Source organism: Alternaria alternata, assembly GCF_001642055.1.
Source record: "Alternaria alternata strain SRC1lrK2f unplaced genomic scaffold CC77scaffold_2, whole genome shotgun sequence".
Classification (NCBI taxonomy): domain Eukaryota; kingdom Fungi; phylum Ascomycota; class Dothideomycetes; order Pleosporales; family Pleosporaceae; genus Alternaria; species Alternaria alternata.
The window spans coordinates 1,693,828-1,721,285 of record NW_017306191.1 but is presented as its reverse complement, the minus strand read 5'-3'; the positions used below and the strand labels follow the sequence as shown (position 1 = coordinate 1,721,285).

Genomic DNA, 27,458 nt, shown 5'->3' with positions numbered 1-27,458 from the left:
ACATAAATGCAACAAAGTGTTGTGTTTCGCCTTCCAAATCTGGCATCTTTAGCATTCCTTCCGTTTGGCGCTTACATACCAAGCGACTTACGGAGCACTCTGCCGACAAGGTAGCAGTATGCTGCGTATCACAATGACAGGTATGATGCGCATGGTTGTGTTTATGTCATGCGCATTATCTGTAGCCCTTGGTATTCTTGTGGCTTAAGACCGATATCCGAAGTATCGACTTGTACTCAGTTAATATACATCGTCTTCGGACAGAGCCGGCGGCGCAGCTTCGTATGATAGACGAGAACTTGAATGCCCGTCGGAAATCCCAAATCGACTTGACTTGAGACGATCGAAAATGTCGCCAACATGTACTCAGATTATCTGTTCCGTGAACGGAAGAGAAAATTCTCAACATCTGTTGTATACATCGCAATAACACTTCTCGTATGTGGGACAGCTTGTGCAGATTAGCAGCCACGCAACCCAATTTTGTTTCGTCGAATGCTTACTAAACAGGTTCTTGACCAAACATAATGTGCCAGAGATATTCAAAAACACGTCCGCTTGTTTCATCCTTCAGTGGACTTTCCATCAACCACGTGTAATATTTTCTGTATGTGTCCAATGGTCGCTTCTGCACTTGCCTGCTCGATACGGCAAATTGCGCACAGCAAGGGGTCGCCAGCACGTGCGGTACATCGGTGTTGTTGAACAAGTCTCGCCACGCATCTGGCATCGCTGCTTCGATTGTTCGATGCTCCTCAGGCGGATCACGGAACGGCATCACTTCGTGCGGACAGCCAGGATCGTTGACGCAACGCAAATTCGCGTATCCGTTGCTCTGAATGAAGTCGATGTTGAGAGTTTGCAGAGAGATCACATTGGAATGCTCGTTATTGTCGGTGTGCCAAGCGATGGGGTAGCCGTCTTTGTGCGGATGGATGAACGCTATCGTTGAAGGGAGATTGTCGTAATTCTGTACGATGTATGCGAGGTATGCATTTGCTTCCATGCCCTTGTTCCGAAGGGTACGTAGAGTGCTGTTAGTGAGCGGATCCAGGGTGGATATGTTGTGCGGAGTCTCCGTGTCAATGTCGTAGATAGCTGATTGCCAGTCTCCCAGGTCGGTATGCACCCACCGTGTGTCGTCGGTGGGAAGCTTAGCCATCACTACGACGCGATCAGGTAGCGATGTGCTAGGTGTCACGACCGCAGTGCTTTTCGTCAGTGTGCTTGTGTGGTGAGAGGTGGTGGAGGTCGACAATGTTTCCTCTTTCGTGCCTCCCTGCGTGATTCCTTGCCCAAGTATATTTCGCTCTCCTTCTACTTCTGCTGTCTCAAGTCGCTCCGGCTTCTCCACACCGCCAGCCTCAACAAACTCTTTTTGAACACGATTCAAACAGGCGTCAAACAGAAACCATGTGCAGAGCACGAACACTGCTACCACCATGAATTCAACTCTCCTGCGGGAATGCAACATTGCTTGATGATAAGTGAGTGAGTTCCTTGAAAAATGCTCGAATTGGACATGTGATAATCCGTCTCGGACGTGCGTTCGCAGATGATATCGTGATGGCTCAATATTTGCTTCACACACACGTGCGGGGGTGAAATAACTGCCTAGAGGTGACGCGGGTCACCAGGAGGTGAAGAGTGACTGGGTTGCGTGATCTTAAAACACATTCTCAAGAGAGACGCGGAAGGCAGCTATTGCAACAAAAGGGGAAGCGTTGGTCGAAGCTAGCAGCCTGGCGACGTAGCATTGCGGCACAGCTCAGGTGTTGTGGAAACACGCACAAGGGAGTTGATGGGGTTAGCACTTGTTCCAGCACTCATCTCAGAGGTAGAGAGCAGCTACATTTTGAAGTTAAGCAATGCGCGGCCCGTTTGAATCCATTAAGTTGCAGAAAGTTCCGCGTCGGCGCTAAGCGGCGCTAAGCAGCGTTGGTCGATTGGTAACTTGACGTAGCTGGCGCTAACCTTCGGTGATTGCGATAGAGCATGGCATAGGCTAATGAGAGTACAACACCGAATTTGAATAGCATGATAAGCTACCCGTTGAAGGATTATGGCTCGTAACCGCTGACCTACCTTCAGTTTTTCTCCCCGGGGTTAACAATTCCTACTTAAGTACTTCTTCAGTCCCCCTTTACGTGGTAACCTTTAACATAGAGTATTGCAATAGGCCCGCCAATGGGCCTGTTGTCGCCTTCTCTAGGAGACACACATTTCGTAAACTGTGCAAAAAGCCAGTGCCAGCCACAGCCAGTCGTCGCGCCTAATGAGAATGCATCTCTGTCCAACAGAATCGGTTCTCCTGTCAGAGTTGGGGTCTGCTGTAGTGCTGTTTTGGGTACGCTGTGGTGTGCATTCCCGCTCAGGTGTTTTCGGGAACCCTAGATAGCTGTACCGAACGAGCGGTAACCGGACTCTTAGGACAGGTGGCAAATTCGACCATTCTAGAGCCGGTTCAGAGGATTGAGATCCAGAACTTGCTAGGCATATAGCGAGCCTGAGACGTGAACGAACTAAACCATGCGCAGATGAGGCATTTCGTATGAGACTCCAACAGCGTAATCCTGCACCTAAAGCAACAGACATGTAGCGGCAAGAAGAGGAAGGAGGCTGCAATAAATACAATCCAATAGCACTTCATAGTCTGACCGGTATGATTCCGGAAAATCAGCCGCGCAACCCCGAGCCTCGAGTTGCCTAACCAATCCAACATGTGCGGCAAGCCCTCCCGATCACCTTCCTTTTCGGGATAGAGATCTTCCAGAAGCCACCCACCACGTCTGTTGCATTGTACCTAATAGCTTTAGCAGTTCGTCTCGGGTCGCAAAGTAGAGGTGGGCTGTCGTCACAAGGCGAATCCCGATCTTACGTGAGCCTCCACACACGCACCACGAAGCGAAGATGGGTGTTTGGTAGACTAGACGTAACCTGCTCCATCTGATATGTGAGGTTTTTGCGTCAGGCAACCGTCTAAACATACAATATCCATCATGTCCTCTCTCAAACAGCGCCCCGCCGACCCTGCGACAAGTGCACTCCACGTGCGAGTCTGGAGCGACCCCGCACACAAGCTTTGTGCAAGCTTTCTTCGATGCGTCGAAGCGTTCGCTAGCGACTTCTTATCAGAAACAAGTGGCCCGAATGTCAGCTAGCGTGCCTGTAGCGTACGTTAGCGCTTAATGTGGCTGAGCGGTTCATTGATAACGTGTTGGGGTTTGAGCGATATTTGGGCGTTACGCGATTGCGCAAGTAGATACGCCGCAGGCTAAGATAGGCACAGAAGGTCCGACATTGGTGCTCTTCCAGACCTGCTGATATTCGTTCCCCTGACTCTACCCTGGGATCCCAGCAGGTGGTCCGCCACGCGAACGCGCTTGAAGCCAAAGTATGGTGTGCAGTAAAGAGACGCCAGAAGCACTGTTTCATTCCTGCTTGGAAGCGACAACGCCATACAGGCCACCCAAGGCATTGGAACATAACTTCACAACCACTCACGGAGGCCCCGGATCCGTCAGTCTACCATTGTGTTGCATGACAACATGGGGCGCAACCCTAGACTTACGAGGGTGCATGTACTATACCAATTAAGTGCTGAACGCCGTGCGAGAGGGCCTGACATAGTGATTTGTGGGCGAAGATAGGCTCAGTCCCTGTGCGCGAATGCAGCCACCAAATGCCCGCCACTGATTGTCTAGCCGCGAGCTCTCTTCTCGAGTATATTACCGCGTCTCGCGCACACCTCGCATCTTTCACTTGTGCCCTACATCTTGGCCTCCTTTCTTTGATCGCCGCTCGACGTTCCAATCGTCTGCGATTTTTGACGTATTCACTCCGTCTGAGTGTCACAAGGTCCTCGCCGGTTCTTATCACGTTTTCGCCACCATGAGTCTCGCGCACGAGACGGAAAAGAATCACTATGGCGATCCGCCTCCAGCGCATTACTCCCTGGGGGATCACACCAAAGGACATCAGCTCAGTGCCAATGACGAGGATGTCGCTATTGTCATTTCTGATCAAAATGAGCTCAGGAAGGACTTGAAGGGTCGTCATATGCAAATGATTGCCATGTCAGTCTCTCCGAATACTCCTTGACGGAGTAACTATGCTTTAACGCGACTAACATGCTTTGCAGTGGTGGTGCCATTGGCTCCGGTCTATTCATTGGTTCCGCCTCATCCTTCGTCACTGGTGGACCAGCCTCTGTTATCATCGGATTTACCCTCATCGGCATTATGATGTACTTGATGATGCAGGCATTGGCTGAACTCGCAGTCATGTATCCAATCAACGGAGCCTTCACCATGTACATCTGTCGATTCATCGATCCATCCTGGGGCTTTGCCTGTGGATGGCAGTACGCTATCAGCTGGCTCACTGTCCTGCCTTTTGAAATCTCCGCTGCTTGCAACATCATCCACTACTGGTCAGGATCGCAGGGAATCAACAACGCTGCGTGGATCACACCACTTCTCGTGGCTTTGATCGCCATTCAATTTTTCGGCGTCAAGGGTTATGGCGAGGTGAGTGCGCTGCTCTGCAGCCTCCTCCATTATGAGACAACCAGAATAACATTTCTGAACAGGTCGAATTCGTACTATCCATCATAAAGGTTGCAGCTTGTGTAGGATTCATGATTCTGGGCATTATTATTGATACCGGAGGTGTGCCAACCGACGACAGAGGTTATATTGGCAACAAGTACTAGTACGTCCTCCATAGTCGGATCGCAGAGTTGTCTACTGACCATTTCTAGCAACATTCCTGATGTGACCTCCGCAGGATTCCGTAACGGTTTTCACGGATTCTGCGGTGTTTTCGTTAATGCAGCCTTCGCATACACTGGCACCGAGCTTACTGGCTTAGCAGCAGCTGAGACGGATAACCCAAGGAAGGAGATTCCCAAGGCCGCGAAGCAAGTCATCTATCGAATCATCCTCTTCTACGTTGTTAACCTTGCTCTGGTCGGCCTGGTTGTGCCGGTCAACAACGAGGCACTGAACGGTAGCGCTGGCGCCAGTTCGCTTCATTCACCTTTCGTGATCGCTATCCAGCTCGCCGGAATTAAGGTTCTTCCATCCATCTTCAATGCCGTCATTCTCATTGCAGTCATGAGCGTTGCCAATGCTTGTACCTTTGGCTCCACACGCACAATGCAGGCTCTTGCGGCGAACGGTGAGTGTCCTGCATCATACCATACTAGTTCCTCACTGATCATAATCGTTATCTAGGTATGGGTCCGAAAGCCACCGCCTACATTGACAAGAAGGGCCGTCCAGTTGTTGTGGTAGCTATTCAGCTTCTGTTCGGACTGTTGGCATACATCAATCTCGCCCCCAACGGTGGAGATATTTTCACCTGGTTGCTATCCTTATCTGGCATCACAGTGCTTTTTGTCTTCGGCAGCATTGCTATTGCACATATCCGTTTCCGCAGAGCTTGGTGAGTTCCATGCAGCAGTATGCAAAGTCTCTATAGACACTAATGTTCCTTTAGGGCCTACAAAGGGCACACCCTGGATGAGATTCCATACAGAGCCTCGTTCGGTGTTTGGGGCTCTTGGGTATGCTTCTTCATTTGTGCCATTGCGCTCATCGCCCAATTCTACGTTGCGCTCTGGCCAGTCGGTGGTGAGGCTCTCAGCGCAGAGGGCTTTTTCGAACTCTACATGGCGGCACCTTTTCTCGTTTTCTTGTACTCGATTTGGAAGGTGTACAGCTGGTTCAAGTTTCCTTCACACCGCCCATTGTGGATCAGAACTAAGGACATTGACATCTATACTGGTATGAGGCAGGGACAGAGAGAGATGATCAGTGGTGAAGGTGTATCCGAAGAGCGGAGGCGCGCGAGCATTCAGGAGATGAATGACGAGCAGAAGAAGAAGGGTGTCAAGGCCCGCGTTATGGCGGCTGTTCGTACAGTATTTTAGTGGTGGATTTGCCTTGCTGGTAAGCGCGTCCACAGAAATGAAAAGTTCTCAAGGGTGCAAGAGTATGGCAGATTCTGAACTCAAACAATCGTAGACATTGAAACGCGATCTATCTCTCCAACCACCAAATCCAATGAACTCCCCAGGCTGACGCCCCATGAAAATAAGAAGAATGGTCGAGAACGCAACGCGAAGGCGAACACGTGCATGCAGATACTGATACTTATCGCATACTCATACGAAGCGCATAAGGTCTTCTGCTAATTCGAGGGGCGCGTTTGGCCTTCTATAAACAGCTGTAGAAGGATTTCCATTCCTCGGAAAGTCCGTCTGAATGAATCTATCGTGTCGGTTTGGTTGACATGCCTCTCTACGAGAGAAGCTGCCTACACCTATGAGCTGATCACTCTGTGCTCTATTTTACTAGTAATTAGTTTTGAACCTTGATAGCCCGCTTTAACGAAGAAAGCTGGCTCCTAATGGTCATGTGCGTGGTCATTCCTTTAACTTGACCTTGGCCCTGTCAAACGAGCAATGTAAGGTAAAGCCTGATGTGGCTGATTGAAGGTGCTTCAGGCAATGTTAGCTCTTCTGGACACCGGCTGCCCAGCGCGTGTCTAGGAACCTATAGGAAACTATTGAGGTGTCAGACGATGTTCGTAGTACTCTTCGCAAGTGTAACATACTCGCATTACTGTCCAATAGACATGCGATAGGCTTACAAGGCTAAACGAGATCATTGTAGCCTCTGCATCGTTGTGGGTGGGCGGGTTGAAATGATGTATCGTTCGACTGCGCAACCGCCAGTAGGTCAGTGATATCCACTATAAACTTTATTCTTTGCACCTCATTACAACAGAATAGCGAAAGAGATGCGAATGCCCGGTTGCGCAGATGTTCTTGTTATACTCTAGTAACCGGGAAACAGGATCGCGCATGATGGCGCATCGGCTGCGCCATGGCCCTGGCAGGGGTGGAGTCGGGCGTCTATCAAGTACTGTCGGGGGCCGACACGTGGAGCCGTTAGTACAGAAGTCTGTACGTGCTAACTACCCCATTCGCCTAACCCTGGGTGCTACAAACTGGAGAAATATGGGGTTTTACGTCGACGGGACAAGAGACGGTTGGTTCTCTTGTCTCAGCTGTTACCTGTCGCTGCACCGTAAATGGATCATTTACAAGCTCCCGAGGTCGTGTTTCGGCATCTGGTGTTCGACGAATGACCTCGGCCCCAACCACTGTGCCACACGCGACCATTAACCAAGATTATGCAAATCTCGGAACTGTCCAGGTCATCTATTATTATGATTTGCCCTGCCTTTCCCTCAATCTCACACGCGCGCTTCGCTCTGCTCGCCTTACCCAAGTGACCACAATACTATGGCGCAGGTGTTGGAAACTGTGTCCTACTCCTTGCTTACTTTGTCCCTTTTCGGGCCTTTTTTTTTTTTTTTTTTTTTTTTTTTTTGAATACAGTCTTCTGTGCTGAGAACGAACATACCGCCTGGAAAGAGGGAAATCATAATCTTCCGAGCCTACGCGAGCGTGCGCAAGAACAGAGCGCTCCGCGATCGCTTTCTACTCATGAAACCGAACTGTGGATGATGGTAGGAACTTTTAGACTATTTCGACATGCTGGAAAGCTATGGAAAAAGTGAGTTCCACCTATCGACTGCCGCGTTAGCAAAGCCGGTCACGCCAGTGCGCGTTGCAGAAGACCTGGTTCGCAATCACAACGCGGCAGAAACAATAGTCTGACAGCCAAGTATCGATAGCTGTATATATCAATTAAGATCACTACGCCTCACTACCAAGAAATATCGCCTTGACAGCTGTTATACGCAGATGTATAGCCTCAATTTGATCGTTGTGTTGGTGTTCGGAGTGGGCATCCCGCCATCCCGGTACCACGCCGCAACCTCGGTACGGGCTAGCGTAAGCTTCGACCTGACAAGCTGCCATCTCACCAATCTTGTCCGCGCTTGACTACAATGGCTTAACACACCCTCATGGGAGGTCCGATACACTCCACAACACAAGTCCACATTCGCGCCAGGATAAACAGTCCATGGATGGCTTGATCTTTGACGCCAAGGGAGACTTTTGCCGAGCTCGGGAGTTTCGCATCAGTCAACACTACTTCCTTCGTCGCCACGATAACACGCTTCACTACTCCAAACTCATCTGTGGTGTGGTCCAGAACACCTTCGCCTGTTGATCATGACCCTTTCACAGGAACAGCTTCTCGACCCGCATCGAGTGATCATGCATCTCTCATGCGCTCTTGAGTCGGGTAAGCTCCTACGTCCTGCCTTGGCATCGCTCGACCGGGGCGGGATTCCGGGGTCATGTCCGGTTCAATACTTCTAGAAGGGTTGGTGGCTGAGCCGCACGCCGTATCCAACCAATCAGACGAGTAGCCTTCGATCAGACCTGGCAAGACATTTAGCCTAATAGTGGTAATATCTACCCCGACCTTTGTGATCTCCTCTTGTGCGGCCCGCAATATGGACTCGCATGGATATACAGCCTAGCATATAAGAACTCCCCTGCCCAGATGAGCTCCAATTCTTCCCCAGTATTCACTCCACCTCCGCCTTGCAATCGTCGTTGGCCGCTGGAACAGCTGGTCAATACTATCCGCAATGAGTCCCCATTTCAAGCGTCCCAACCAGGCCAATGTGGTCGAGGCACAGGAAGCTGCGCCTGAGCTTCCACCAGTGTCATGGAGCAAGTCACCCAACATGCGCAAGCTTTACTTCTACTGCATGATTCTTTGCGTCTGTTCGGCCACCACCGGTTACGATGGGTGAGTTCTGGGTCCTGCAAACAGAGAAAGTCCAGTAACTAACTGTGCGAAGATCTCTCATGAACACTTCTCAGCTTCTTGACTCCTGGAAGACCACGATGGACAACCCTTCAGAGGACACTTTGGGTCGTCTCAGCGCCATGTACTCGATCGGTTCCATCGTTTCCCTCCCCGTGGTACCTTTCCTCAGCGACAGATATGGGCGCAAAACCCCCATTACTATTGGTTGCATCATTATGGTTATTGCCGCCGCCATTCAGGCTGCCTCTATGAGCCGCCCGCAATATGAGGGAGGCCGTTTCTTCATGGGTTTCGGCAACTCCATGGCTCAACTCTCTTGCCCTATGCTTATCACTGAAATTGCGCATCCTCAGCACCGTGCCAGGATTACCACCGTGTACAACTGCTTGTGGAATCTTGGTGCCCTGATCTGTGGTTGGTTGGCTTTCGGTACACAGCACATCCCCAACACCTGGTCCTGGAGAATCCCGACTCTCATCCAAGGCATCTTCTCTATCATCCAGCTCGTGTTCATCTGGTGGATTCCTGAGTAAGCTTCTTCCATATTACAAACTGTCTTTCGCAATTGGCTAACTTTGATTTCCAGGTCCCCGCGTTGGCTGTTGTCCAAGGACAGGAACGACGAGGCGCTCCGCATGCTCTCTCACTACCACGCCGACGGCAACGACAGCGACTCCACTGTCATGTTCGAGTATGCTGAAATGAAGGAGACTATCCGCATCGAGTTCTTGCACAAGAAGAACTCGTCATACATGGACTTTATTAAGACTGCAGGCAACCGCAAGCGGCTCTTGATGATCATCTCCCTCGGTCTCTTCTCTCAGTGGTCTGGCAATGCCCTTGTTAGCTACTACGCTGGTATTATCTACGAAGGTGCCGGTATCACTCGCCAGACCGACAAATTGGGTTTGGACGCTGGAAACAAGGTTCTCTCCTTGTTCGTCTCCATCTCATGCGCTTTGTTGGTCGACCGTGTTGGTAGACGCCCGCTTTTCCTCGCTGCGTAAGTTTGCACATCCGCTTCATTCGACACATTAACTAATTTACAATAGCACCGGTGGTATGCTCTTGTTCTTGATTTGCGCTACCATCACTGGTGAGCAATATGCCGAGAAGGGTACCCTTGCAATTGGCTATGTCAACATTGTCTTCGTCTGGCTGCATGGTGTCGCTTACTCCCTGGCTTGGTCTGGTCTCCTGGTTGCCTACACCGTCGAGATTCTGCCCTACAAGCTCCGTGCCAAGGGTGTGTTCATCATGAACATTTCCGTTCAAGTCGCCCTCACGATCAACAACTACGTGAACCCTATTCCCATCTCCGAGGGTGGCGGCTGGTACAAACAGAACTGGAAGCTGTTCGCCTGCTATGCTGGCTGGGTTTTCCTCGAGTTGATCTGGGTCTACTACTTCTACGTCGAGACTCGGTACGTCACTTTTTGTCCTCGCCTATATGAATTAAGGCTAACCTTCCTTGCAGTGGCCCTACTCTCGAGGAGATCGCTCGTATCTTCGATGGCGATAACGCAGAGGTTGCTGACATTGATATCGATGGCAAGGGTATCAGCAACCGCAATGACAGCATCAAGGAGGCTCATGTGCAAATCGAGAAGGCATAGGCGACTCCGCCACTATTTGTCAGCCACGTCGTTTTAGGCTATATAGCAATGTAGCATGTGTGCGATTTAGTGTTAGAGCCTATGGCGTTAGCCAGAGAAACAAGAACTTATTAGCATCGAACCAGATACCCATTACCAAACCATCGTTGCAGTAGAGTGTGAATGCTACTTCCTCTTCGACTTGATAACTCGGCGTGAGCAAGGAACTACATCCGCATATCCAGGCAAGATTATGGCCCATGGCGAGGTACCATACCTAATTACATCAAACCCACTTAGTATCCGGGAACAGGACGAAGTTCATGGAGAGAAGTTGCCCGAGATACAACGCCGAAGCGAAGTAAGAGGTCAGAGACGAAAGTCTTGCTAGGAATCCTGGTGTGAAGATCTCAAGGGGAGACCGAAGGTTGCCCATTACTTGCAGTATCGGATCTGTCGTATGGTTAGAGATAAGATGTTGGCACGCCAAGTTTTCGGAGATCCTCGGACAAGCGTCTGTAGCAAGACCCTTGTGTCTGTTCTCCCATGTATGCAGATTGTGGATGAGTCTGTGCGTCCATATTAGTGTAGCCTCTAGTGATCGTGTATCTGTAGGTTATCATGCCACCTATTAGTAGAAATGGTACATACGACCATAGGACACTGAAAATTAGGCTTCCCGTCCGCTCAGCCATATACAAGCAGTGTACCGGCGGATTAGTAGTTAGGTGGGTGACCACTAGCGAATCCCCGCTGTTGTATGTTTTTTACTTTTTTCCCTCTCTTTTCGTTTTGCTCTAGCACGAACAAGTAAAGAAGAAGGTAGTAACAACAAGGCTTATGCTCTATGGGCAACTCTGTGACAAATACGCAAGGGCATGCGTTGGAGAAGACCTCGAATCAGATGAAACTCATAGCTTTGGTAACGATTCTCAATCAACCGGTTGTGTAAGCACATCAGCAAGTCTGAATTGCGCTGCATCGACCGTTTGCCATCTCGTGACGGCAGTGCCGAGGTGGACAGGGGGGTCGGTCGTTTTCGGTCGCGTATCGCCTATCTACGCGTCTTGGAGACTTCAACGGCTCGTTCGGACCTATTTTGTCAAACTCTGAAAGAAGAAAGGAAGGTTCATCGGTTCCCGACAAAACGACGGGCATTTGTGTGTCTGATGCCGCGTAAGGATGATATTAGCCTCCAATCGACTGGACAGCAGCGCCCAACTACCCCAGGGTCATTTGCGGAAGTCTGTAACGGATTGAAATGAAATGCTGTGTGCGATTGCACCAGGCCTGTACAAAAGCCGTAAATCGAAGTGTCTGGAGCATGTTGTTTTGGAGCCGAAGTAAGTCAGGTGTCTGATACCCCACCGAGGAAATGGTTCGAACATGTGGCTGTGCAAGAAAAAAGCAGGGTCTGGAGCTGCGCCACGTCAACCCGCATGTGTAAACAAGGGGTGCCAGCTGAAAGCAACAAAACTCAAATTTTCTCCTGTTCATCTTGCGCGTCACATGCCGTTGGCGTGAGCGGTCAGGGATAGGCTGCATACGCAATTTAGATCGTAGACGTAGTGAGACGGGATGTGGCTGCAATCTAGATCGTCGGTTCTCACAGGGGTGGGAGGCTGTCAATCCTTCCCGCTGTGTGTGAGGGGCGGCGGCTGCGTGTCAATCAAGTCAATCAATAGTGGCCATCGCTGCGGGATGAAGATGTCGTGGGCGTGATGTCCTATGTCTGGCTGTAAGTTGATAGGGTGCGCGCAGAGTGCGGTGTGATAGCATCGTCATGGTTGCGGTTCGCTAACCCACAACAACGCATAGTGTGCTCTGTGCCGTGTACGTTCGCGTGTATCACGATCTTGTCGGTCGCTCTTAGTCGAGCCTTGCTTTATTGTAACACGGAGAAGGGGTAGCCGGCAGAAAGCACTCCAATATTGACGTAATGTGCATACCGCTGCCAGGGCGATCGCCAGCGAGGCTGGGAATTGGCTGGGAGCTTGGCAATTGTCTCTCAACTGGATTCGCGCCGCATCTCGCGAATCACAAGGTTGCTTTTGCGCCAACTCGGTAATTTCCTTGTGCCCTTGTCGCGCATCTTCACATGGGAACGCGTTTCGTATGCTGACCGATAAGAGTAGCAGTTGTATAGCCTCATCGACGGCAACGCCGAGATGCATTCAACGCCGCACACTAGCAAGCCCGCGGCAATTGAGGCTGGTGATGCAGGTCGACGACTGCGTCCAGGGTCCAGAAGCTCGATGCGCGCACGCAGAGCTGAGGTTGCTAGCGCACTGACGAGTCGCGCGGTAGGGCCGATTTGTGGAGTGTGCTTGGACCATACGTCACACTAGAGGCTTGTGGGCTCCTTGTATAGCGCCCGCAGTCCTGTTTATTTGTATCTAGTTCCAGGGAGCCTCCTAATTTCCTATCGAAGCATCTTCCCTTCGCAAACCCTACACTCTCACCTCACGGGCGCGCAACTGCCTAGCTGCCCATCATGTCGAGTTCCGTAAGTTGAAATTCGCTGCGACAACCAAACGCAAGCCTGCGCTGACCATAACACAGGGTGGAGACATTGGCAGTGCCAAAGAGGGCTCCTCCAATTCCCTCTCCAGTTTGGTATCCACCCTGGTACCGACTGCCATTCTCGCCTTCGCCTTCGTGGCCGCCTTCTTCATCGCGCGCAAGTACTTCCGCCGCGTCTATGCGCCCAGGACCTACCTCAACCATCTGGGCCAGCAGCGACAGACCCCCGCGCCGAGCCCAGGCTTCTTTGGATGGATAAAGGACTTTAAGAACCTCAAGGACGAGTACATCCTGGACCACCAGTCCATTGACGGCTACCTGTTTGTGCGCTTCTTCAAGGTTCTCATCATCACCTGCTTCCTAGGATGTCTCGTTACATGGCCTGTCTTGTTCCCCGTCAATGCCACTGGAGGCGCAGGCCAAGAACAGCTCGACCTGCTCTCCATGAGCAATGTCGACCCCGCAGGCACCAACGTCAACCGCTACTATGCGCACGCCGGAATCTCCTTCATCTTTCTTTCAATGGTCATGGCCATCATTGCCCGCGAGTCTTTCTATGTTGTCAACCTCCGCCAAGCATACCGCCGTTCACCATGGGGAGCCAGCCGCTTGTCCTCGCGTACCATTCTGTTCACAAATGTCCCTACCACCATGTCCCAGTCGGCTCTCTTCGAAATGTTCCCTGGCGTCAAGCACGCCTGGGTTGCGTCCAACACCAAGGAGTTGGATGACTTGGTCGAGGACCGCGACAAGACTGCCATGAAGCTGGAGGAGGGCGAGATCCAGTTGTCCCGCGATGCCAACACAAACCGAATGAAGGCCGAGAAGGGCAAAAAGCACTTCGTTGCGAGCGACGTATCTGACGGCACCAAGTGGATTGACCCCAAGAAGCGACCAACACACAAGCTGAAGTTCTTGATTGGCAAGAAGGTTGACACCATTGAGTACGGGCGTTCGCACCTGGCTGAGCTCCTTCCCAAGATTCAACAAGAGCAGGACAAGCACTGGAATGGCCAAGGCGACTTAGTTGGAGCCGTCTTCCTTGAGTTCGACACCCAAAAGCACGCGCAAGATGCTTGGCAGATGATGCAGAGCAGCAAGACTAGGCCTGACAAGAAGCTCAAGGCGCGCCAGCTTGGTGTCATGCCTCAAGAAGTTGCCTGGGGTAATCTGCGCATCAAGCCCATGGAGCACCTCGTTCGTTGGGCACTAGCTACTGGCTTCATCTCCGTCATGATCATCTTCTTCGCGGTTCCTGGTAAGACCCATAAAACATATCCTACAGCATCCCACTAACGTATGCAGTTGCCTTTGTCGGTCTGATCTCCAACATCAACTACCTCGCTGATCGTTTCACCTGGCTCGAATGGATCCTGGACATTCCCAAGGTGATTCTCGGTGTAGTCACTGGTCTCCTTCCCGCTGTCATGCTTGCCGTTCTCATGGCTCTTGTGCCTATCGTTTGTCGTCTGATGGCCAAGTTGGCCGGATACGTTACATACAGTCAGATCGAGCTCAAGTGCCAGAGCTGGTACTTTGCCTTCCAGGTTGTGCAAGTCTTCCTTGTAGCAACTCTCTCTAGTGCCATCACGTCCGTCATCAACCAGGTCCTCGACAACCCGAGCATTGTACTCAACCTTCTCGCCACCAACCTGCCCAAGGCCTCCAACTTCTACATTAGCTACTTCATCCTGTTGGGTCTCTCGTCGGCTGCCGGAACTCTGCTGAACATCGGTGGCTTTGTCGTAGTAGTACTCCTCGGCCGCATCCTCCCCGGCAAGACACCTCGCAAGATCTTCGAAAAGCTTACCAAGCTCTCTGCTCCTTCGTGGGGATCCGAGTACCCCAAGTGGGTCAACTTAGCTGTCATTGGTATCACCTACTCTGGCATCGCACCTCTTATCCTCGGTTTCGCCACGGTCGGTTTCACCCTCATCTACATTGCTTTCAGGTACAACTTCCTCTACGTCTATGAGACCAACCTGGACACCAAGGGTGAGGCCTACCAGAAGGCACTTCGCCAGCTACTTACAGGTGTCTACCTCTCTGAGATCTGCCTCATTGGTCTCTTCGCCATTGCTACCGCCGACAACATCCAGGCTGTTGGTCCTCTGGCCATCATGTGTGTCCTTCTCTTCCTCACCATCGTCTTCCAGTTCACTCTGAAGTTCGCCCTGAAGCATGAAGAAGCACGCCTTGCCTATACTGATCCATCCCCTGCCCACGGCGGCCTCAAGGGACACATTGAGGATGGCATGCACGCCCAAAATGGCGAGAAGGTCAACACAACCGACGCCACCCCTAGCTACGCGCCCAAGCCTACTCGTATGCCCATGTTCCTGCGTAAGATGTTCAACCCCGAGAAGCACTCGATCCACAATCTCTCAGCCTCGCTCGACCAATTCTACCACCAACCGCAGGAGCCACTGCCAATCGAGATCCAGAAGCGTGCTTTCTTCAACCCATCGGTCACTAGCCCTACGCCTGTTTTGTGGATTGTGAGAGATGACATGGGCATCAGCCAGCGCGAGATCAGAGACACGCAAAAGATTGTTCCCGGACTCATCATGACTGACGAGCAGGCCACCTTTAACGAGAAGGGTAAGGTCAGCTGGGATGGTGTTGAGAACGGTCACTCTCGAGAGGCACCCGTCTTCGACGAGCGTATCGTTTACTAGTCTAATGGAGGATGGTGTTTTAACTAACGATGACGGATTACTGGAGTTCGATACCCCAAAGGGATGAAAGGAACGTTGTGCTTTCCTTGTATTTGCAGAGTTTCCTAGCATGAGCAAATGGGTGACGGCGAAAAAGGCGTGTTTGCTCCAACACTTTTCACTTCAGTAAACGAGTACCCCTACTACTTTAGCTATATATAAATAGTAATGATCACTGAGTTGCGCATTCAATCTTCCACTGCGGATACGTGTGAGCGATGCAAGACACGAATCATGATGACCACACATATGCTGTTTGAGTGGAACTGGTGTATTGGGTATCATGCTGTTGTGCGCCTCACCAAGATGGTGTAATTCAATCTTCAAACTGCGCCTGCCCTCCTCTTTTCAAGAATCTGCAACTTCAAACCTTCGGCAGCAACCTCGGTCTCCAACACTCTGCCTACGCCCTTCTTCCATGTCTCCTCAAGCGTCTTGATCTCGCCGCTTGCGTTGTTTTGCTGCGACTGCCTCAACATCTCTGCCTCTTCTTGCTGCTTCCTCAGATCCGCCAGCTCTGCCTCGATGCCCTTCAGAATGTCCTCCAGCTGCGAGTTGCCCACTAACCACGCATTCTTGCCAAACTTCTCCAGCAGGCCCAATTGTGTCAGCCTGCCCTGGACGTACTCGGAGCTTGTGTAGGCCTGCTTCAGCGCCTTGTTCCACCTTTGTAGCAGCTCTGGCCTCTCCTCGTCGCTGGTAGGGGTTGTGTTCTCGGGCGCATCGAGATCCTCGTAGCGCTTCAGGTCGACACCCGATAGCTTGGAAGTAGGGTGGTCGTCAAGTCGGGCATGTTCGCGTGCGATGAAGTCGGAAAAGGTAGGTGTGTATTTTGCGGCTGCTGGTATAAGCGCTGGGTGCATGTCTGAGGTATCTACGCCGGCGCTCCTGATATCGGCGTTGATAACGGCTCTGGCAGCAGCCAGGCTTCCAGCATCGAGCTCCGTATCGACATCTACAAGCAGTTAGCAGGCAATAACTGGTTATCGTCACGCGCGCCTCGGCGGAACAGCGCGCATCGGACATGGGGCTGTTCCAGGCAATCGCAAATTACACATACAAGGGAGATGGTCGTAGGATTCCTGGATGAGTGGCATTGTTGCAAGGGACCTGCAGGACGAGGGGGAAGAGGGTGTATTGGAGACGGCGAGGTATTGGCAGTGAAGGGTGTCGCGAAACTAGAGGCAGGCCCGGTAAATTTAGGCTACTGGGTCTGTCCGGGCCCCCCGCCAACCAGCACACGAGGAGCCCCGCAACGTCATCCTAGGCTCATGCATGTGCCTGACGCGACTGTCGAGCTTCTGCGAGCTCTGGTGGCCATTCGTACGACTCCAGGAGCACCAGCATCTTGTTTCCCCTGTGCCAGGCGAGCCCATGTGCAGACATATAGGCGTCCGGCACGCGTAGCTCCATGTGCCATCAGTAGCGTACAAGTACTTCTTCTTGCCTCCACAGCGGGCTCCTGCTTTCTTCCGCACACATCCGTCCACACCATACACATCTCATCGCGTGCATGGCGCGCTCACACATCGCCGTGGCCCTGGGCGCTGCCCTTGTCGCCTCATTGATCATCGCACAGCTCGTCATCAACTTGGGATTTCCTGCCGTCGACTTCTGGCACGGAAGGCTCGACAACAGCTACAATGGAGCGCAGCAGGACCGCTTCAACAGCGAGAAGCAGGATGGCGGCCTGGCCGATGACCCATCTTCGTACCTCATCGGCGTTGGCAAGGCGGACATCACGGGGTGAGTGGCGCGAACAAACTACATGCGACTGTACTGACGACACCACAGTCCGGTTGTCGAGCTCAACATGATGGGCTATGCCAACTCATCGCAAATTGGCTCTGGACTCCGCCAACGCCTCTACTCCCGCGCCTTCATCGTTGGCAACCCGAGCGAAACCAGCGAACGACTCGTGTACCTTGTCCTCGACACCCAGTCCGGAGACTCTGCCATTCGCAACGGCATCTTGGAGGGCCTCCAGGCCATGGGCTCCGAGTACTCCGTCTATGGAAAGAACAATGTAGCCGTGACAGGCACTCACAGCCATGCTGGGCCAGGAGCCTGGCTGAACTACCTTCTTCCCCAGATCACAAGTCAAGGCTTCGATAAGCAGAGCTACCAGGCTATCGTCGACGGAACACTTCTATCTATCAGGAGGGCACACGAGAGTCTGACCCTAGGAACTGTCAGTGCTGGGACTGCGAAAATTGCCGATGCGAACATCAACCGCAGTCTGTTCGCCTACCTGGCCAACCCACAGGCAGAACGCGATCGGTATACCGACAACGTGGACAAGACCATGACACTCCTGAAGTTTACAAGAGCTAGTGACGGAAAGAGCATTGGAATTCTGAATTGGTTCCCTGTCCATGGTACGAGTTTACTCGGCAACCAGACGCTCATTGCTGGAGACAACAAGGGCGTGGCTGCCTACTTGCTGGAGAAGGACATCGAGGCGGACGCTAGCAACTCAAATGCTGCCGAGGGCTTCGTGGCGGGCTTCTCCCAAGCTAACGTCGGTGACACTACCCCCAATGTACTTGGCGCCTACTGTGAAGACGGCTCAGGCCAACAGTGCCGACTCAATGACAGCACCTGTGGAGGAAAGAGTCAGGACTGCCACGGCCGTGGACCATACTTTGGTCTCGACGACGGAGGCCACAGGTCATGCTACGAGATCGGCAGGCGTCAGGCTCTGGGCGCCAGGAGCATCTACGACTTCAATGAGTTCACGCCTATCTCTGGCAAGGTCCGCTCGTTCCACACCTTTGTCGACTTTTCCAATTTTACCTTCACCCTCAGCAATGGATCTGTCGTTCACACTTGCCCAGCAGCAATGGGTAACTCCTTTGCCGCTGGTACATCTGATGGGCCTGGCGCATTCGACTTTGTTCAGAACGACCCTGGCGCGCCTTCGAATCCTTTCTGGAATATAGTTGGCAGCGCCATCGCACCACCAAGCAAGGAGCAGAAGGAGTGCCAATACCCGAAACCTGTCCTACTAAATGTTGGACAGGCTAACATACCGTACCCATGGTCTCCAAATATTGTCGACATCCAAGTTCTTCGTGTTGGCCAGCTGGTGATCATTGTCTCACCAGGTGAGGCTACGACCATGTCTGGTCGCCGCTGGCGCGAGGCAGTACACAACTACATTGTCTCCTCGAACATTGCTTCCTCGCCAATTGTTGTGCTAGGTGGACCAGCCAACAGCTACACTCATTATATTGCGACAGAAGAAGAGTATGGCATCCAGCGATATGAGGGTGCATCCACCTTGTATGGTCAGCACACTTTGAACGCATACATCAACTCCACCCTAACGTACCTTCCCTACCTCGCCGACGATGCAGCAAGCTCTCCGCCACCTGGGCCTTCCCCTCCCGATAACCGCGACAAGAGCATCTCCCTTATCACTGGCGTCGTCTACGATGGTGCAGGCTTTGGGCGTTCATTTGGCCAAGTTACCAAAGACGTCCTACCCACCTATGCCCGTGGCGCCACCGTATCTGCTACATTTGTCGGCGCCAACCCGCGTAATAATCTCCGTCTAGAAGGTACTTTTGCTTCAATTGAGAAGCAGAACAGCGATGGCACTTGGGTGCAAGTGAAGAACGATGAAGACTGGGAGCTGGTCTACCAATGGAAGCGCGTCAACGGACTTACAGGAACGAGTGATGTTACAATCACATGGGACACCAGTTTCACAGGACCAGAAGCAGGCACGTACAAGATCCGGTACTACGGCGATGCTAAGAAGGTCAGTGGAACGATTACAGAGTTTGAGGGTTCGAGCGCATCATTCAAACTGACGTAAACCACGCCTGCAATATGGACTGATACACGACACTTATGTGGGAATGCCCAAACGAAGAGAGGAATCTGTAATTTATACCCAATGTTGGTCAACGTGAAGAATGACATTGTTTTGTTTCCCTATACTCACTTTCCAACTTAAAAGGGATGCAAAGGGAAGAAAACGCCATTGCGAAGCCGATGGCTTAGGAAATGAGATTATATATAACATCTTATTCGGAAGGTGTTGTCTGCTGTCTACCCGCGCGTTCGCGGACTTTATCTATTTGTCATTCTAGTCGTGTCCATGCATGTTACCGTAGCCAGGCGGGTCTTTTTAGTTCTTGTCATCCGTATCTCATCGTTCTTTCCGCTACATCCTACTCAGACTCCATACTCTCGTCCTCATACTCAGATTCCATATTCTCGCCCTCATACTCGACCAATTTCAGTGTACCGATCCACCTTGGCCTTTCAACAGGCTTGTCATATGTGCTACCAACTTCACGCTTTCGCGTAAAAGCCTGTGCGCCTCTTCGGTCTTTGCTTTCTCTTGTTCAAGTTTGTTCTCAACCTTGCCGACCTGCATGCCGTTATCTGCCTTCACCTCCTCAAATTTCTCGTTCAAAGCGGCTTCAAACTGTTCTTTCTCGCGCGCCTTCCTCAGAAGCTCTTGACGAAGTCTGGCCATTTTTTTTCTCGAGGTAAGTGACATGTAGCGCACGTCTCTGTTTTTTGGTCGAGAAACCACCAGCGGGGTCACTGCGAGCTGACTTTAGAGCCTTCTTATTTCGGTTCTTCCTATTTGTTTCCTGAGGGACAATGGTGGCCTGACGATGTTGCAGTTAGCGCATGTTACAAGAAGTAGTAGTGTGCGCTTGTACGGCCTGCTTCAGAGACTGAGTATACTTACGTGATTGGCGTGCTCAACCTTTAGAGCAAGAGTCGGAGTGGGTTCCTCGGGACGTTCTTCCTGCTTTACTCGCACATTATGTTCTCCGTGTTCTTCCCTCTTGACAGTCACTCCATATTGCCGGGGCGGACTCATGGTGGCAGAGTCGCTATGCCGAGTTGGTGTTGAGACGTTGTTAATGAGTCAGTGTTAAGAGTGTGATGTTTGTGATCCAAGCAGACGCGTGTACACAACGCCAAGGGTCAAGAATGGGGAAGGAGCAAGGTGAAGGTGAGTGCGTTGCCGAAGAGACGCGACCAAGAGGGCGGTCAAAGCGCGCGTTGGTGAAGATTTGTAGATGAAAATCCTCCATTCATGCCTCTATATAAGGCTCAAAGCATCTGGTTCAATTCAGAAATCTAGCTCAGACTGTCTACATTTTGTTTTGTACGATATCCATCGTGTTCCCACTTGTTTCTCAGACTACTTCGTTACGCTAGCCGGAGAACCAAGCCACTATATCATCCCATTGCCTCTGCAACTTTGCCAATCGATTCTCGACCTCATCACTCTCACGATTCAGCTTCTGAACCCTGGTCTCATTCCACAGATCGCGCGATTCTGCCTCTTCCTTCATTAACCGCAACTCAGCTTGTAGTGCTGACCTTCGCTGCCTTTCGAGAATCCGGGCTAGCTCATTTGGCCTCGGTTGATTCACCTCACACCACATCTTGACGCGTGTGATATCTTCTTTGTGTCTCATGTTGATCTCCATGAGCTGCCGAGCGTGATTCTCGTTGACGATCGCGATGTCCTTTGCATGAGCTGCTTTGAGGTCATCGAAATGCTTCTTGTGATCTACACGCTCTTTCTCGAGAGTGCTTGATAGACTGAGAACCTGCCACTCATGCCTTCTTAGATCCTTGATTAGGGAGGTGAGAGGCGATTCTGCAGAGCTGGCATGTATTGTTGACTGTAGCTTCCATTATGTTAGTGTCTTCCTCACGGGTACATTGTGGTTTTCTAAACCTACAGACTTTGCTCGTGCAATTGGGTACGTGTCGTTACGAGGAAAAAGACGTTTGAAGGATGGATTACGACTGCGTTTCGTTGGCTCTGTCCTTGACATTGTGCAGTCGTGGGTAAACGATTGAACAACATCTCGCAAACAGTACAGCTTGTCAGAGAAGAGGATCTAGGAGGCTATCTTTAGGCTGCAGCTCTTGTGGGACGTAAGAGTTGGACAATGCGATACGAACGGAGATGAGATAGTTTGTACGAGCGGTGTAATTATGATAGTAAAAGTGAAGGTGAGGTTGGAATCTCAAGCTAATTGTCACAAGACTCATATGTGGTTGCTACTTTATTCCCAAACTTGGATTTGATGCTTTCGCTCCTTGATCTCCAGATCTCAGCGTCTAGTCTCAATGTCCAGCCTCAGTGTCTTATCTACAAATGTGATAATCCCAACTGAACATGGCTCAGGATCGTAAAGCAAGGCAGTCACTACGTCCGACTCTTCCTCGATGTCCTTCAGCTCTGCCTACGCTCCTGCGATGTTATTCTAAGAAGTAGTAGCAAGATCATACACATAATCTGCTCTTGAATCCAAGCCTACCCACCTTCGGTTCTACTACCACGCCTCAGCAGCAACGGTATCGAGGGCATCTTTGTCAACCTCTTAGTCTTCGCGTTTAGGTTTGGGCTCGCCTTTGGTGTCTTGACCTTCTGTGCATATTTTGAATCCTTCAATACCTCACCCTTCCCAGATTTGTGTGGCGCAAGGAGAGAATCGAACGTCGTCTCTGGGTTAGCCCGGAACTTCACTTCCTGGAGTAGAGGACTGCGAACACGGGTGGAGGTATCGGATGATGATAGTGGACCGGAATTGGATGCTAGGGATGAGGTGCAGTTCGCGTTACAGGTGCTTATCCGAGAATTGGAATGTTGCGAGAAGTAGTCTTCACTGCTTGCTGCTCGAGCCTAAGGATCGATGTATGAAGTTAGCCAGATCTCATGCGCAGTTCATACATGAAGTCACCTACATGTGAGCCGTGATAGCGAGGCGCGTTGTTCACAAACTCCTGGAATGATGGTGTGGATTTTGACTCGGGTAGCGGAGATGGTTCTGGAGGCGATAATGTAGAAGAACGAAAATTGTACGTCGAATGACAAGAAGCGCGCCGGGACTCTGAGTAAACAGACTCTTCATCCTTTTTGGCGTCAATAGAAGCAATCTTGGTTTGAACCTGAGATAGGCCAAAAAATTTACGCACCTTCTTTGTCAGCTTTGACAAAGCGCGCTGGCTGTGCTGCTTATCATCCTCCATAGTGGTAAGCGCATTGGTTCTCTCCACCTTTGGCATCACGCGTGGAACCAAGTCTCCGGGCCTATCGTGACGAGTATTGGCGCTCTCGCCCAACCAATCTTGAAGGCTGTCGTCCTCTATGCCCTGTACAAGCGCTAGTCTGTCTTCTGCGGACAGTGCTTGGGCGTAGTAGCGCGACTGTTGTCGGGGTTGTTTGCACGAAAGGACTGACATGGAAGGACTTGAGCGATGGTGTAAGTTTAATCCCAAGGATTGGTGCTGAGTTTGCGATCCAGAATTCGCAGTACGGTCAGCTGCTTTGTTAGCACCAAAAGACGTCAATGGGTGGGAACCGTGTGGGCCGAAAGGCTCTCGTATGGGAATAGTGAAAGGTGATGAAGGAGCGTCCTGTGTTGGCAATGCGACTGGCTGATCAAAAGGCTCCCACATATTTGCAGCTAGATTGTTCGACGTATAGCCATCTGTGACCCTTGAGTCCGGGTGGACACCTGACTCCCTCTGCTTCACCGTAAAAGAGGATGATGAAGTCGCATCCCCGGCGCCTACGATAGGCGGCCAATGGTTATCGTGGACCTCACCATGACTTACATCCTTCTTGCGTAGTGACGACATTGTACGCAGCAGATAGTCCCTAATGTGCGATTCTTTTCGGCGTCGAAACTTGCGACGAGGTGAAGAAGGGGATGGTTGTGGTGTCGGACAAGCGACTGTGGTAAAGCGTCAGAAGTTGTTCAGGTTCGAAAGCTTGAGCTCGAGCTGCTATTGCCGCTGGGACATTCTAGCTGGATCAAACAATATACGCGCACTAGTATAGTCATTGTGAGGACCTGTGAGCTGAATGGAACATGCACTGTAGAGATAACGAGTATCATCGTGAATGAACAGGGAAAAGCGGCAGCTGATCTGTCAATTGTTTGGTAGTAATTCATTCACTCTTGAATGACGCTTCAAACCAATACCCGTTCCCACATCTTGTCCCCATCTCTGGGTAGGTCAAGCCCTCTTTCTCCATACTCTATTCTTCTTTGCATCAGTCTCCTCTACCTGAAAACCTGGAGTCTCCTCCATCGATGGCACCATATGGAGCTATTAAGCTCATCGACATATATAATTCCTGGCTTCGTCGTTCCTTTGAGCGGCACCTTGACCACCGGAGTATCAAGCGGGCTGAGAGAGGAGCCCGGGGGTCAAATGCTTCAGCCGAGCCTCATCGTTGAGTTGCATGCTACGCTTAGCGAGCGAACACGAATGTTGATTATTGTCCTGTTGTCCGTCACTGTACTCATATAACGACCCATTGGAAAAATCCCAGAATCATGGTAGCAATAACCAGGTATGTTGATGTAAGCGGTGCGTGCCGGCTTCCGAGAGATGTGGGGTCGCCTGTGGGTCTGGGATCATTGTCAGCGTTCACATTCCTGAACTTGGCGTAACTTCTAGATAGGGTAATAGCATCATCGAGACGCAATCTGCAGCCGCATAGTGGACCGCTCGGGTAAATTGCGCGTGGGATTTGAACTTACTGCTTCAGATGTAGACCCATGTCATCGATGGCATCACACCTCTGCCACTCCAGCTCGGGAACTGCCTCCATGGTCACGTTGTTGTCGTCGTTGAAGCTCAGCCTTTGTCCGTTACTTGCGCTAAAGGAGTGCCAGTCCGGGCTCTGAAGCTCTGAGCCTTTGGAGACTAAATATTCTGCAGCGTGTGTATTGGGGTCAAAGCTTCGGATGAAGGACGCCCAGTATGCCTGCACGAAAACGCCTGCGGCCGAAGTAGCATTGTTCCAGATTGGTAGTAATTCTCCGACATGCGACGCGCTTCCCACATTCCACCGGTATTGCCAGGTTGGGTTCGTGTTATCGATGGCGTAGGTATCGGTGACATTAAGAGCAGGGCAGGTATATCGGATGTACCCATAGACATCAGCGGTCAGTGATCTCCAGCGGGCGTCAGCAGTCGTCGCAATGTTACCACCCCAAACTTGACGGATTGTATCCCAGTTCAAGGCGGGGTACTGGTCGGTGAGGAAATCCTGAGACCGAGACTGGGACATGATGCTCTTCTGAACGAAATTGATGCCATCATGCGTGGCACTGCCAAAGATAGTGGGCACGTTGACGAAATGACCAGCCTTCAATTCGTTAAAAGTGTAGTCTTGCACGAAATCGTAGTCCAGGGTCGGATTCCAGAAGTAAAGCGGTGGATTCTTGCCGCCTGGGAATGGCATCTTCAATGTACTGACAGCATCTTGGAAGGTGACCGCATCGAGGCTTGCCATGCAGTTGAGATCGGCGCATCCCGTCTGTTTGAGTAGCTCGTCGAATTGCCATTGACTGTCTCCTACGTCTCGTAGCGATGGAAAGGCAGGTGACTCGGCAGCAGCAGCGTGGAAGAGGCCGTCATCTCGTCCACCATATGCGGTAAGTTGGAAAACAACGGAGCCTCCACCAGCGCTTGCTCCCCCAATGGTAACATGTTTCGGGTCGCCTCCAAACTGTTGAATATGTTTTTTTACCCATTCGAGTGCTTTTCTCTGATCTTTCAGTCCGTTGTTTAGACTCAGACTCGAATTCGCAACAATCTCACGTCCAGCTAGGAACCCATAAGGGCCTACTCGATAGTTGAAGTTCACTACAACCATGCCGTCGTCGCCAGCATCAATCAAGTCTGCACCGTTGTAGTTTGCATTGCCGTTGAGATTGAAGCCACCGCCCTGAATGAAGACGTAGACCGGCAACTTGCTCTTATTTGTGGCTCTCTCTGGCGCGAAAACGTTGATAAACAGGCAATCTTCTGAGTTGGTTCCCCCAAATTCAGCTTTCAGTGGTCTCTTGGTGCCGATACATAGGGGTCCGAACTAAAGTGCTGTTAGCGTGTTGTCAACAAACATGAACGCGTCTTGAATACTTTTGTAGCGTTGACAACACCAGACTCATCTTTAGGATCTTGAGGTGCAGTAAATCGCAGTCCCTCTACACGCGATGGATTGCGTGCATATCGCATACCAGCCCAGCGTATGACACCATTGCCGAGATCTTTTCCACGGTACTTTGCATATCCAAGGTCGATCGTTTCTTGCAGCGCTAAGGCATGCTGAAATAAGAGTGCTACACAAAGCAGCAGGCGAAACATTGTTGACAGTTGAGTAAACGAAAGGCGAAGGAAGGAAGGAAGGCAAGTCGCAAACAGGTAGAAACAATGGGGTATCGTATTCGGTGATGTTTCCCCTGGTTGTCGCCGAAGGGTCGTTCCGATACGAGCTATGCTATAGTGCGGCAGGGCTACGTAGATCTCTGTTCTAGGGGAACGGGTCAGAAGTACAAAAGAAACTCGACAGTTGCATCATGCTATCATGACAGGGAGTTCGGTCGGAAGTGTGCTATTTCCGAAGCGTTAGCTTTTACATGTGACGTCTGTTTGCGCTGTGGTGAATAGTACATACTGTGTGGAGAAGGATCAGTGACATTAGCACCACGGTGCTATTAGCAAACGTAAGCTCGCGGGCTGAGTCGATGGTAGTACAGCAACGAGGATCCACGTCATAAAAGAGCGGGCCCGCGGGTATAAGAGTGCCTGAGTGATTTGTTGTTGCTTCTAGTTATCGCTGCAATGGACCTATCTGCACCGCCGCACTGCAGCATCGAACCAGGGTTTTGCAAAGATCCAGACCATTTGACTGCATGAGGGCGTGAGCGACTCTGCGACGGGATGACCCCAGGCCTCCGACAAGTGGGTGGTACCGACCAGGGTGATTGACCGACAGGCAGTAGCGCGCGCTGACGGTACAATTACACCGAACCTATTCCATTGCTGTGCCTCGTTGAACTCCTGGGGTCCGCGGATTCCCATTCGAGGATCAAGGACGGCGACAGGGGGAGACGCAAAATGACGACTGGTGCTGAACGGGCACGGCAGATGGTGATTGACAACAGCAATGAGATCAGATCTACGATGTGAAAGCGGTTGGCAGGTGCCCAGCATTGTTGATCCAAAAGCCATGTGGGACCTGCAGCCGTATCCATGATGCGAAGCCTGATCACCTCAAGGATGGGGAGCGGCATCCTTGCCGGCTTTCTGCTAGAGGGCAAGATCGGCCGTGCCAACGCGCGAGCAGGACGGCTGAAACCTGGGCACAAGGATGAAACCACGACGCCTTCACGAGATTTTGTGGAAACACTCCAAATTACATTTTCCAAGTATTTTTGCCCTTCGCTTGGCCTCATCATCGAATGATGATGATTTTGTTCAGCATCAGTGCGAGCCTTTGGGATACTCGGCTCCGTCGCGATGCCCGAATGGCGTTTAAAAGCCACGTCGAGACGTGCTTGGTCGGGCCTGTTGCAGCGTCTGTGAATGCGTCGTGGCCCACGTGGTCTGTTGTCAGCCTCGGGCGCGTATTGGAGGTTGTGACAAGCACTCGAAAGCTCGCCAGCCAGGAATCTGCTTATCCTGAAGGCTTGCTTCTTCAGGGTCCACATGCGTCACTTCTCAACGTTGTCGGATCAATACATGGCATCCATGGTTTGAGGCGGTCAACCAAACAGCACATCACTCTGCGAACCTACTGGTCTGCGGTGCAACACAGATGATCCCCGCGTTCACGCACACCATCGTGCCGTTAGGTTCGGTGATCCGGAGAAGCCCCAATGCCGCGGGATTTCCAAGCTATCCGAACGCCAGGCCTGCAAGCCACTAAGCCATCGTTCTAGAACTTCCACCACTCTTACACTTCACGACATGTCTTTGAGAATTCTCCAAAGTTCGTAAAAGAGCATTCTACACGTGTTTCACCTTTGCAGAACACCGAGGTTGAAGCGTACTGCAGTGGTTCC

The 27,458-nt window shown here is 51.4% G+C and overlaps 9 protein-coding genes across 9 annotated transcripts; 4 read left to right on the top strand and 5 right to left on the bottom strand.

The window, feature by feature from the left end:
* Nucleotides 1–402: 402 nt before the first annotated feature.
* Nucleotides 403–1,474, bottom strand: CC77DRAFT_926100 (hypothetical protein; the record flags this gene model as incomplete). The annotated part of the gene is made up of 2 exons (XM_018533897.1): nt 403–451; nt 504–1,474. 2 exons carry the CDS (start codon nt 1,472–1,474, stop codon nt 403–405), a joined length of 1,020 nt encoding a protein of 339 aa, XP_018391024.1.
* Nucleotides 1,475–3,891: 2,417 nt separating this feature from the next.
* On the top strand, nt 3,892–5,935 carry CC77DRAFT_926257 (high-affinity amino acid transporter; the record flags this gene model as incomplete). The annotated part of the gene is made up of 6 exons (XM_018533910.1): nt 3,892–4,076; nt 4,142–4,529; nt 4,592–4,713; nt 4,763–5,181; nt 5,238–5,448; nt 5,503–5,935. The coding sequence occupies 6 exons, from the start codon at nt 3,892–3,894 to the stop codon at nt 5,933–5,935; spliced, it is 1,758 nt and encodes a 585-aa protein (XP_018391023.1).
* Nucleotides 5,936–8,087: 2,152 nt separating this feature from the next.
* On the top strand, nt 8,088–10,791 carry CC77DRAFT_335976 (general substrate transporter). Its single transcript, XM_018531310.1, has 5 exons — nt 8,088–8,744; nt 8,797–9,294; nt 9,352–9,768; nt 9,818–10,189; nt 10,243–10,791. Exons 1-5 carry the CDS (start codon nt 8,581–8,583, stop codon nt 10,379–10,381), a joined length of 1,590 nt encoding a protein of 529 aa, XP_018391022.1. The 5' UTR covers nt 8,088–8,580; the 3' UTR covers nt 10,382–10,791.
* A 1,892-nt stretch (nt 10,792–12,683) lies between these two features.
* CC77DRAFT_336024 (DUF221-domain-containing protein) lies at nt 12,684–15,742 on the top strand. The gene is made up of 3 exons (XM_018531311.1): nt 12,684–12,866; nt 12,923–14,141; nt 14,189–15,742. Exons 1-3 carry the CDS (start codon nt 12,855–12,857, stop codon nt 15,559–15,561), a joined length of 2,604 nt encoding a protein of 867 aa, XP_018391021.1. The 5' UTR covers nt 12,684–12,854; the 3' UTR covers nt 15,562–15,742.
* A 181-nt stretch (nt 15,743–15,923) lies between these two features.
* Nucleotides 15,924–16,752, bottom strand: CC77DRAFT_1037637 (hypothetical protein; the record flags this gene model as incomplete). The annotated part of the gene is made up of 2 exons (XM_018527079.1): nt 16,661–16,752; nt 15,924–16,555 (listed from the first exon to the last, which is right to left on the bottom strand). The coding sequence occupies exons 1-2, from the start codon at nt 16,695–16,697 to the stop codon at nt 15,924–15,926; spliced, it is 669 nt and encodes a 222-aa protein (XP_018391020.1). The 5' UTR covers nt 16,698–16,752.
* Nucleotides 16,753–17,113: 361 nt separating this feature from the next.
* Nucleotides 17,114–19,423, top strand: CC77DRAFT_926244 (neutral ceramidase precursor; the record flags this gene model as incomplete). Its single annotated transcript, XM_018533909.1, has 2 exons — nt 17,114–17,346; nt 17,395–19,423. The coding sequence occupies 2 exons, from the start codon at nt 17,114–17,116 to the stop codon at nt 19,421–19,423; spliced, it is 2,262 nt and encodes a 753-aa protein (XP_018391019.1).
* A 2,429-nt stretch (nt 19,424–21,852) lies between these two features.
* Nucleotides 21,853–23,235, bottom strand: CC77DRAFT_1005182 (hypothetical protein; the record flags this gene model as incomplete). Its single annotated transcript, XM_018523331.1, has 3 exons — nt 21,853–21,857; nt 21,916–22,276; nt 22,339–23,235. 3 exons carry the CDS (start codon nt 23,233–23,235, stop codon nt 21,853–21,855), a joined length of 1,263 nt encoding a protein of 420 aa, XP_018391018.1.
* A 792-nt stretch (nt 23,236–24,027) lies between these two features.
* CC77DRAFT_335885 (alpha/beta-hydrolase) lies at nt 24,028–25,867 on the bottom strand. The gene is made up of 2 exons (XM_018531309.1): nt 25,534–25,867; nt 24,028–25,483 (listed from the first exon to the last, which is right to left on the bottom strand). The coding sequence occupies exons 1-2, from the start codon at nt 25,756–25,758 to the stop codon at nt 24,143–24,145; spliced, it is 1,566 nt and encodes a 521-aa protein (XP_018391017.1). The 5' UTR covers nt 25,759–25,867; the 3' UTR covers nt 24,028–24,142.
* A 250-nt stretch (nt 25,868–26,117) lies between these two features.
* CC77DRAFT_335614 (hypothetical protein) lies at nt 26,118–27,393 on the bottom strand. Its single transcript, XM_018531308.1, has one exon. It carries the CDS (start codon nt 27,102–27,104, stop codon nt 26,415–26,417), a length of 690 nt encoding a protein of 229 aa, XP_018391016.1. The 5' UTR covers nt 27,105–27,393; the 3' UTR covers nt 26,118–26,414.
* Between the last annotated feature and the right edge of the window lie 65 nt (nt 27,394–27,458).